The sequence below is a fragment of the Vicia villosa genome, linkage group LG1, assembly GCF_029867415.1.
Source record: "Vicia villosa cultivar HV-30 ecotype Madison, WI linkage group LG1, Vvil1.0, whole genome shotgun sequence".
Taxonomy (NCBI): Eukaryota; Viridiplantae; Streptophyta; class Magnoliopsida; order Fabales; family Fabaceae; genus Vicia; species Vicia villosa.
Genome location: NC_081180.1, coordinates 58,500,600 through 58,512,829, shown reverse-complemented (window position 1 = coordinate 58,512,829; position 12,230 = coordinate 58,500,600). Strand labels below are relative to the sequence as shown.

The following is a 12,230-nucleotide window of genomic DNA, read 5'->3' as shown; positions in this document are numbered from 1 at the left end:
TTGTCCCTTTGTAGCAAAATAACTCCATTTAAAGATTCACTAAGATTATTCATCAACACATCACACTTAGAATATAAAAGGAATGCATGCTTACAATACTTTGTTTTTGAAATTACCTCCAACATTCATAAGCATCTAAAATGACCTCCTTGATTTTCTGCATTTTTTCTTCATGTGCCTCAAAGTATGTTGCCTTTCCTGCAGCCATCACGAGATCCCTAAACAGAGTTTCACCTAAAAACTTCATCTTGAAGTTAGCATATAAATGTCATAGACAAAACCCGTCTTCAAGTGCTCCTCAAATATTTGTACCAAACCCTGCAACAAAAAGAAATATGACATAGGTAAATATGCTCCACAAATGCCTTATAAAACAATTCAGTTTCAATTCATCAAGTAATTAACAACATTTAGTAGGAATATGACATACCTTTTTCAGGTAAAAAAATGAAATACCACACACTTTTTCCAATGTCTTCAAAAAGAAGATTAATAAACCAACTCCAAGAATCCTTGGTTTCAATCTCCACTACTCGAAATGAAATATGCAAAGATTGATCATTAGGATCTCTCCCAACATTAATCAACAATATCCTACCATACTTGTGCTTTAGATGACATTAATCTAATCCCATACATATTCTACATGCCAATCTCAGAGTTTTCTTTTCCCATCAAAACACATGTAACACCTCTCAAATCTTGACTGTAATCCTAGACCTAGAGATTGAATGCTCAACTTTAAAGTGTTTCCTGGTGAAATACTCCTCAATTTTGCACCATATGATCATATCAAACTGTATTTCTTGCTAGAGTTCCCCTTAACTATTTGTCCAGCAAGCTGCCTAGCTTTAAAAGCCGTACAACCAGGGATTTCAGTTGCATACCATCTGCAACTAGATTATTCAACTCCATCTTGTTATTGTTCTTCGTCATATCAATAATGAATTTTATAATCCAATTTGCCTTGGCACTCTTATTAAAAATCTGTCTTCCACATTTGTGATTATGAAAAAATGTCTTAATTCTAAATGTTGTATACGTTAAAACCCTAATGCACAATATAGTGTAGTCATAATGTTTTTTGTACTTACAAATAAACCTACATTTCACTGCATCATTTTTTTGTAAATCTCAGATCTCTGTCATTCAAAACATTATGCTCCAATATATCACTCTTTAACTGTTTCAATAAGGAAAATTGCATTCCAACCTTGAAAATGAAATTCTTTATAATTTCATTTTCTACATTGAACCTAATCACATTTGGCCTATCATTACAACTTTCATCTTCTGCCCTACTTTCAAGTTCATCAGTCATATACTCTTCTTCTATTATATGTTTCATACCCATCTCTGGTGTGATAAAACTATGGTTGACTGCCTCAATTGTCACAACATCATCTACAAAAATTGTATTTCTTGGTTGACCATCATCTAAACCCTCATGAAAACCTTTATCAAATCCATTAATCCTTTCTTCATCACTATCTTCAAAATGTATACCCTAGACATAATCCTCACTAGAGTCACTAGATATTTCAACACCATCTTTCATTTTCCCCCTTATTTCTTTCTCTTACATTCTCTATAAATGTTCCCTCCACTGCATTTGGTTTAGGTTCAGTGTAGATTTCAACCTCACATTTATAGTTCTCAACATACACAACTAAATCACGTGCATCTTTATCATCCCTAAAGTATTTTAAACCATCTTATAAACTACCATCATCATGTTTCCAGCATATTTTCATAGCCTTATGTTCAAACTCTAGATCCATCCCCTTTATTAAATCACACACTTAAAAAATTCCTTGTTCAGATCAAGAGATCTTGATATCGAGAATCACATTGGCTTCTATGAGGTCTTTCATATCAAAGTTGTTTCACAATAATGATTTCATATTATTAACTACATGAAGGTTTGACCCAAATATGAGTAAGGCGCCTGCTTAAAGACATATGATAATGCAAATGTCATTTTTTCAGATTTGTAATAAACACATTTTCACTTTCATTCACTTTGTACCCATTCGATATCATTAAGTTATCAAACTTCTCATGCCTTTTCTTTAGAGCTTGTTTTATACCATACATAAGCTTATTTAACTTACATACATTGTTTTCATGACCATGAATCACAAACCCTTCCGGTTGGTCCATATAGATTTATTCTTCTAAGTCACCGTTTAAAAAAGTTGTTTTACCATACATTTGATGTACTATTAAGTTATAAATAGCAACAATTAAAATCTCTACCCTAATGGGTGTAACTTTAGTGATTAGAGATGACAATTCTTCTTAAATATTTGTTGGATCTTTTTCTACGATATAGGCCACATAATCAGGCACACAGTCTTTAGCAATTCTTACTCATATACTTTTTCGAAGTTCTGTTTCTACTTCATCGTTGCTTCTTATCACAATAATATGATTCAATTAAGTGCCCTCACTATTTCTTGATTTGAAATAAAATTTGTCTTCATAGCATTCAAAATCATTTGATTCTTTGATCACTTTATTATTTAGGTCATGACATCTATATGCCTTACTGTTTATTTCATACCCAATGAATACACATTCATAGGCTGTACTAGCGAGTTTAACTCGCTTCTAATTCGCAATTCTGATATAAGCCAAACAACCCAAAGTTTTAAAGTAAGATAAGTTTGGTTGTATTTTCTTCAATATCTCATAAGGAGAAATCTTATTTTTAGACTTGGAAACTTTATTCAGGATATAGCAAACAATCAAAAAAATTTCGCCACTAGTGAGGAGTAGCACCAGTATTCAACATAATTGCATCAACAAGTTCTGTAAGAGTTCTATTCTTTCTATCTGATTTACCACTCATTTTAGGAAAATACCGTGCAGTCGTTTCATGTACAATTCATTATTGTTTATAAAATTCATTAAATAAAGTGAAATCATATTCAGTCCCTTATCAATACAAAGTCTCTTAATATTTTTACTAAATTGAATTTCAATTTCATTCACAAAAGTCTTAAACACATCAATTTTAAAAAAATTATCATTCTTAGTGAATGTGCACAAATCTACCCCAATAGCCTGACTAAACCTGACCTTTTTCAGGAGAAAACAAAAAACAAGATTCTTTATAATCAGTGAAGTATGCATGACATCCTTCCATATTAAATTTGTCCCAGAGGTGGACTCTGCGCCACTCATCCAATACCGACAACATTAGTGGCATGGACAACTCCCAATAACACTTTCATATTCGTGTATGTTTTGAACATTGCACGATCATAACCTAAATGACGAGAAGAGCCAATATCTAACCACTAACCATCAGATTCACCAATCATGTTGGATTTAGTGATCAAAGCAATAAATTACTCATCAGTTAGGTTAACCTGCGCATTAGGGGTAACACAAGGTTTAAGCATGATCTTACATTTTTTAATCATATGACCTAGTTTTCCACAATTGAACCTAGAGAAAAAATTAGTGTCATTTCTTTATGGTGGTGGTTGTTTCCTATCAATTGGAGTAATTGGGACCCTTAAAGGGTTCTCATTCTTGATTCGGTTCACAACATTGCGGTTATGAATCTTTAATTATTTTTCAAATGGCTTCAGAACCACACTGGATTTCTTTTTGTTATTTAAAACAACCAAGACTTTTTCTTTTTGATATTGTCTATGAGATTCTTCTTCAACTCGAAGGCGGATAATCAGACTCTAATTTAAAACTTATTTTATTTTGTGGTGAAACATTTTTTTTTTGAAAACTTTCAAACTTGGGGGCAATTTGTCAATAATAAAAGCAATTTGAAATTGTTTATCTAAACACACACCTTTACCTTTTCTGATGATCTTATAAGCAATCTTTTGAAGTTCCTAGCATTGAGCCTCCACGAAACTTTCATTTATACCATCTGATACTTTAGGTAGCGACTAACGACGTACTTCTTAGCACCAGCTTCTTCAGTGTCATATTTCTTTTTCAGAGACTACCAAACTATTTTGCAGTATCTTAGTTACTGTAATAATTATACAAATCACATGCAAGTCCATTAAAAATATGATTTTGTAGATATGCTCATTCTCTTTTCGCAAGGTAGTTTATTTTCTAAGCTGGAAATCATTTGCTTTAGTCTGTGCAACAAATTCAACTTCAACATTATTAAGTGTTTCATCTCAATCCACAAATTTCTTACCATTAATTTGCTCGGTTGATCCATAAGGAGAAACAAGAATGTCATCGGTCAGAATGTTGACCACATTTTCCAAAAAAATTGCAAACTTTGTTGCTAGCATTTGAAGTGACTTACCTCAAACTTGTACGGTTTGTCAGAGACAACAGTCGCAGAAATACCAATAACTTCTTCAGTAGTCATGTTACTTCGAAACATATTAAAATTATTGTTTTACAGTTTTGAGAAACAACCACATAAAAATTACCGGGTCAAGTTGCAGACTAGGTCACTCTCTTTACGACGTTTCACGACACTATCCAAAATTATGCAAAACAATCTACTACCGCACTCGACTCCAGGATAAAACAACCCAATTCTATATATACTGTACGATTACTATTTGCACGATAGATAATCGGTCTAAAAATACACCCTTTGACAGTGCATAGACCATTTGAATGATGGTATAAATTTCACTTGTAGTATATGGTATAAAAATGAGTCGTAATAATTTCTCAAAGAAGGAGAAATTCAAATAATATTTCAAAAAGAATTCAACAATGGTCATTTGACCACTCAAAATAAATTTTCAAAAAGAGAGAAATTCAAATAATTCTTCAAAGCGAATCCAAAATTGAATACTTATAATTTCTCAAAAGATAATTCTCTAAAATAAATTCAAGAAAATACTCAGAAAATTCAAAGAAAGGGAGAGAAGTTGACGTTTCGACAAATCGAAAAGACGCAAAGTTATAAGAATGAAGAAGGAAAAACTCAATAGAAGTTTTTGGTGTGTTTTAAAATGAAACATGTGAATTCCTTATATAGTGAAGTAAGCTAACTAATGAATGAAAATTAAGCCATATGAGTCTTAGGGTTTGCTTAGGAGTTTGAAGGAGAAAGAAGGGAAGAACTTTGAAAAAGAAGAATTGGGAGAAAAGAATTGAAAGATTTGTTTTTATTCATAACACTAAAATTCTCCTCATTTAAAACAATCAAAATTTGTATTGAATGAGAATTTTGGAGAATTTTGAAAAGTTTACACATATTTTTCATATTTTATGTTGTTATAATATATATTATAAAAATTAAAATTACAATAATAATTAACACTTTTTTATCATTATGTACAAACTCACTCTTTAAATAAATATAAAATATTTTTCTATATTTTTTTAATAATTCATTTTCGAAACTATCCCTTTCGTTTCTCTTCTATATTTTTTTAATAATTCATTTTCAAAACTATCCCTTCGTTTCTCTCCAAACTTTCAAAAAAAACTTTAAAGAATTATCTTAAATTTTTCTTCTTCAATTTCATCGGATTAAAATATTAATATTGACTCTTAAACTCAAAAGCTATAAATTTTAGTTTCAAATAAAATTAATTCTTGAATCAAAATGAATTCTACTTTAAAAATCAAACAATTTAAAATTATTTTAAAATCAATTCTAAATCTCTAAAATTGCTTTTTACTCTTAAAAAACTAAACCACTACACTTATGATTAAGTGAGTCAAGCAATTATTTATATAATTATCTTGAATTCCCACATTGAAAAGTTAACGACACTAGAAGCATAGTAGAGAGAATTTCTGGAAAAGCATCACGCTTTGAGGGGACATAATTGACTCAAAGACATGTGCTGCATAGGTTAAAAATTAAGATACACATTTATAGAGACTCCTAGAGGAATTATAAATCCTCAAATTAGACAATAATCTAAAGAAACCCTAATTCCTAACATTCTGTCTCATGGAATTACAATAATGAGCCAACAAAGAGGTTCTCATTCAGAAGTACTAAAAGCAAGCATCTAGCATACAACAGCAGCACAGTGCAGCCAAACATCCTTCAAGAAAACCAACTTCTTGTCTCTGAGGAGGTTGTTGAGCATACTGTTGTGGTGGAGGATAGCCATAGCCTTGTTGAGGAGGATACCCTTGTGGAGGATAACCTTGTGAAGGGTAACCTGGTGGAGGATAAGCGTCTTTCTGAGGATACCCTACAGTTAAAAAAAACACAAGATTCAGATTTTACCTTAAAAAAAAAACAATTTTCAAAACCCAAGAAAGGAAGAGGTGAGTAGTACCTTGTGGGGGAGGAACACCGATTGGAGGCTGTTGTTGATGATCGTAGTAGCTCATGTTAATGATGAAACTGTTTTTGTTGGAATTGAAAGCGAGTTTGTGAATGGAGAGGAGTAGGATTTTTTTTTATAGAAGGTGGACATGTGAAGGGAAGTTTCTAGGTACCTTCGAGAACAAATACCTGAACTCGATTAAGGAAACGAAGACGCGTTCAAAGTTTGCTACAAACTTTGATAAATGTTTTGTCGCGCTGTTTCTCCACTACTCACGTCACTTTTTCTTTTTCAAATTCAAAAGACCACTTTAACACCTCAACGAACTTTTTTGACCTCACAAAGTGTACTTCTTTTAACGTGCTATTACTCTTTTGTCCTCCATTCAATTTTTATTTATCTACTCGGTATGGTAAGCTTTTTCTATCTCCGTCTTATAAGGTGTTTACAAGAATTAAGAAATGTAATTTTTATTTTATAAAAAAAATGAAATGATACATAATTTTTTAAAAAATGTCCTATGAAATTAAAAAAATATGAAAAAGTCAGAATAATAAATAATAGAGAGTATATTAAAAAAATTATATTAAAATTGTATTAAGATTATAAAGTGACATATAATTTAAGAGACATAAAAGAATTAAAAAAGTATTTAGAATTTAAAATTTCTCATTATGTTTGATTAAAATTGAACTAGATACACATATAATGTTGAAGTTGAACCATTAAGTAATCGAAAGATGGACAAATTAGTTGTAGGATTATAAATTGAGAAACATTAGAAATTAAGGGTTTATTTGAATGTGTTTTAGTTTTTAATTTTTTTTATATTAATTTTTAAAAACTTTTTTTTAGAAAGAAAAGAAAATAAAAATCTTTTGAATTATAATTCTAAAAACTGTTTTGAAGAAGACAAATACTAGAAGAAAGGTTCAATACCAGTAAGCTATAGGAAATAACATTGGTGAAAGATATAACAAGGATTCTGAAAACGAATAACACATTGAGGATGTCTATGTTCAGTTGCTTCTCTGTCAGCTTCTTAACCGCGTGGTGTCTATGATCAGCCGGACAGAGGCTAGGGTTGCTTCCTTCGCGGATATATATATTTTTAAAACATAGTTCAAACTCAATAAATATATTTATTATACAAAATTAAAATATTATAGAGTAAAACCAACTCAATTTTATATATATATATATATATATATATATATATATATATATATATATATATATATATATATATATATATATATATATATATATATAAAAGGCTAAATTACAGTTTTGGTCCTCCAACTTTATTTGATTAACGAAATTAGTGATTATATTTTAAATTCAAATAGTTTTGGTACCTCTGACATTTTTTCATTGAAAAACAATGAGGTTTTATGTTTTTTAACTTATATTTTTATTTATAAAGTTCCATAATAGGTTTATATGCAATAATTTGTCATATTTCACAAGAAACATGACATTTAGAAAATGAAAGCGGCATAAACTTTAAGGATAAAAGTATAAGAGAGACCAAAACTATTTAAATTTAAAATAAAGGATCAATTTCGTGAATAAGGTAAAATAGAGAGACCAAAACAGTAATTAAATATATATTCGATATTAATTTATAGACTCCAAATTAATATAAATAAATATTATAAAATATTTATAATAGTCTAGTAAATATTATAAGATATAAATCTATAATATTTTAAGAGATACTCTAAGAGATATTATAAGAAATATTATAATATTTATAATAATATTCTAAGAGATATTATAAGATATTTACAATATTTTAAGAGATATTATAAGATATTTATAATAATCTAAGAGATATTATAAAATATCTACAATATTTTAAAAGATATTATAAGATATTTATAATAATCTAAGAGATATTATAAGATATTTATAATATTTTAAGAGATATTATCAGATATTAATAATATATATTTTTAATAATTAATAAAATAAATTTTAAATATTTTTTATAGATTTTTTAGATTTTAGCAATTATAAATATGCATCTCTTTTGTTATTGTATTGTGACAATCTTAAGAACTTAATAGATGAAGACAAAAAATAAGGATATATGATTTTTAGAAAACATTTGAAGTTATATAAAGGGATTGAGAAATTCTTCTAAACATTTTGAATTTGTGTGATTACTATATTAAGAGTTGGAGAAAATAGGGTTGTTCTTGAAGACTCTAAATACAATTTTTTTAAACTCATTTCTAATCTTTTGTAATAACTTTTAGAGTAGAGTAAATTGGAGAGCTATTCTCCCCTCATATATAAATCATTTGATTGAATTGAATAAACAAATCTTTTGCGTTTCTTACATTCTTTTATCTTCTGCTACCAATTGAAAGTTATTTTTATTAATGTATACTTATTTTGATTGTTATTGTTCTTTGCGAGACACATAAAATTTATTGGTGTGATTGAACTCTAAATAAATCTTTGAAAGTGATTTTAATTTTTATATCAATTTTTACAACAATTATGTTTTTGTTATGCATGATTTTCTAATAGAATAATTTATTTGATTGATTTTAATAAAATCTTGTTTTATTTATTAGGAGTACAATATTATTATTAATTTGAGTTAAGATCTTTTTGGTAAAAGTAATAGTTGGCAAATAAGTTAGCTTATAGCTTATAGTTTATGACAAATGCATGATGACTAATAACTTGTAGTTTATAGCTGATGATTGAGACTGATATCTAATAAGCTAATTGAAGTGTTTGATAAAATTAGCGATTCAACTATATTATAAATGTAAAATGACATAAATTATATTTAATACATAATTATGTCATTTTAAATTAAAATTAATTATAAAGGATAAAAGTGAGTTTTTGTAAAAATAATTAAGATAAAAAAGGAAGAAAAAATGATAAGCTATAAGCTATAAGCTAAAACGCTATTTGAAATAGCGTCTAAAAAATAAGCTATAAGCTAGTAAAATAAGCTATATGGTAGTGATGAAAAATTTATTATCAAACAGGTCTTTTATTGTCATATGAGCTTATAAACTATAGGCACTGTTTGGCAAGCCATATTTTGAGCTTATAACTTATAGCTTATTAGCTCGTATGATAATAAAAGACATGTTTGGTAATAGTCTTTTCATCACGAGCTTATAGCTTATTTTACTGACTTATAACTTATTTTCTAGACGCTATTTTAAGTAGCATTTTACCTTATAACTTATGGCTGATGGCTAATAGCTTATAGCTGATAGTATGTTCTTTCGAAGGATTGAACTAGAGTTGTATGATAGGAGCAATATGAGGATGATGATTCTTTGGTTTGGATTTGTTCATATTTATGCACTTGAATCAGCTCGTTCATTTTCTCTGTGATTTCCTTCTTTCTTTATTTTTCCTGAAATTTATGAAGGCTTATATCTATAGATTTAAGAGTTGGATTAATTTTACAATTCTCAGTTCTTAGATATTTGTTAGTAAAGCAATTTCCAACATTCCTATGTTTCTAAAAATAGAAGAGCATCCAAGACTAGTATTTGTATCTTCTCCGTCTCGTGTGTTCATCTTCTCTATTTTGATACTTGTAGAAACTCCATATATCTTTTACATAGTATCCCATATATTCTATAAGTTAAAACACTATTTAAAATAACGTCTGAAAAATAAGCTCTAAGTTAGTAAAATAAGTTATAAGCTCATGATGAAAAGATTGTTACTAAACATGTCTTTTATTATCATACAAACTTATAAGCTATAAGTTCAAAATAGGACTTGCCAATCATAGCCTTAATAGAGTAGTTTAATGAATTGATAAACAATAAATAAAATGTATTCTTTCAATATTTTAATTTTATGATACCATTTTACATTGATTTGATTGGTTTTAATTTTATGATACCATTGAAATTGATTTTAAAATAAAGGTCATTTTTATTAATTTTTATGATAGAAATCACATATTTTTATGCATAGAGATTAATCTCTCGAAAAAGAGATGATCATAATAGGCGATGAAGTTCTCCTTCAAAGAGATTTAACATAATTGCGTGTCTAAGATTGAGTTCTTACACAATATTTTTTTAAATTCAAAAACACCTTTTAAAAATAATAACTTTTTTATTTGGCAAGCTAGATTCAAACTTTTCTTGAAACATTAGATTGTAAATTTTGAGAAACAATTGTAAACGGTCCGTTTTACCCCTCTTATCAAATAAATGATGAAGTAGTAGATAAATCTTATTCTCTTTGGACCGAAGAAGAAAAGAAAAAGATAGATATAGATCTCAAAACCAATTTTTTTATAATAATATCTTTAGATGATAGGATTTTTTTCTCGGTTCGTCATTGCAAAATCGCTAAGAATATGTGGGATACTATGTAAAAGATATATGGAGTTTCTACAAGTATCAAAATAGAGAAGATGAACACACGAGACGGAGAAGATATAAATACTAGTTTTGGATGCTCTTCTATTTTTAGAAACACAGGAATGTTGGAAATTGTTTTACTAACAAATATCTAAGAATTGAGAATTGTAAAATTAATCCAACTCTTAAATCTATAGATATAAGCCTTCATAAATTTTAGGAAAAATAAAGAAAGAAGGAAATCACAGAGAAAATGAACGGGCTGATTTAAGTGCATAAATATGAACAAATCCAAACCAAAGAATCATCATCCTCATCTTGCTCCTATCATACAACTCTAGTTCAATCCTTCAAAAGAACATACTCAATCGTTGAACGATCAACATCATACGAAGGATCCTATTGTTCAAAGAATGTCAAAGAAGATGAAGAAATATCTTCAACATTTGATCAAAGAAAAAGAGGAGAAACATCAACCTTGGGGAGAATCACAGGAGAATCATATTCAAACACAAAAGATATGATATGTTCAAAGGCGCCCAACGTGGAAGATGTGATTTCGAGATCCGAAAATGAAGATCTCAGAAAAGCGAATTATCCAGTATACAAATTCCATCACTGTAAGAAAACTGGACACTTGAAATCTTTTTGCTTTAAATTGAAAAGATCTAAAGGTAAACTACCTTAGATCTTCTGTGACTAATGTACTTGTACCAAAGAAGATGATATGGGCCCCAAAGGTGAAATCTAGAGTGTTTTGCAGACAACTTGAAGTCTAAATGTTTATCTAAGGAAGTTGTACAAGGTAACAATATACTCTAGGACTATAGAGGATTTGAAGTCTTTGATCTCGAAGATGAACGATGTTGGAAAATGTCAACCGTTGCGAACAAAGCAATATATTTTGAGAGTTTCTCAAAATTGATAACTTGATATGATCAGTTAAATGAATAATATGTAATGGACTTATCCATTTAGTGGATTTACCAACTCTTACATCCAACTATGTGGGGAGAAGGATACACCATGTGGCGTCTTCCCTTTAGGAAATATTTATAAAAAATTCTCGATAAAAGGAGGTAAAATTATTTTATGGTTGAAATGATCAAGAAAATCCGATTAACCCCTTATAATAATCATTTTATTTATTTTATCTTCTAAAATAAAATATTTTTAACCCATAAAAATAAGTTCTTTTAGTGTTCCGTAGCAAAAGGTTCAAATAATGATAAGTGGGGGTACATAAAGACAAAAATCCAGCACAAGGCCCAACAAGCACCAAGAAGGCTAAAATATGAGATCATAACCGATTAACACATATTTCTAACAAATTAGAAAAGTTTGGTGTCATACCCCAAAATTTGCCCAACATATTTATTCATATTTCAGTCCATCTGACTTTCAAATGCTCGAAGATACACAAGAAGGAAGCATGCAGTCTCTCTCCTATACAACAGCCTCTGAATTAGGGTTTCTGATTTAATCAAGGAAAATGGGATCTCTGATACCTCAAGTGAACTTCATGACTTCTAATATGCCTCAAAGTATCCTCATGCCAAGTTTCAAGCTCTGACTCACAAGTTTGGTCAGTCAAAAGCTCAGATGATCAATAATCGAC

General features: G+C 29.1%; 1 protein-coding gene across 1 annotated transcript; it reads right to left on the bottom strand.

Annotated features, from left to right (window-relative positions):
• Nucleotides 1-5,686: 5,686 nt before the first annotated feature.
• LOC131607149 (protein CYSTEINE-RICH TRANSMEMBRANE MODULE 13) lies at nt 5,687-6,411 on the bottom strand. The gene is made up of 2 exons (XM_058879177.1): nt 6,255-6,411; nt 5,687-6,167 (listed from the first exon to the last, which is right to left on the bottom strand). The coding sequence occupies exons 1-2, from the start codon at nt 6,307-6,309 to the stop codon at nt 5,965-5,967; spliced, it is 258 nt and encodes an 85-aa protein (XP_058735160.1). The 5' UTR covers nt 6,310-6,411; the 3' UTR covers nt 5,687-5,964.
• Nucleotides 6,412-12,230: the final 5,819 nt, after the last annotated feature.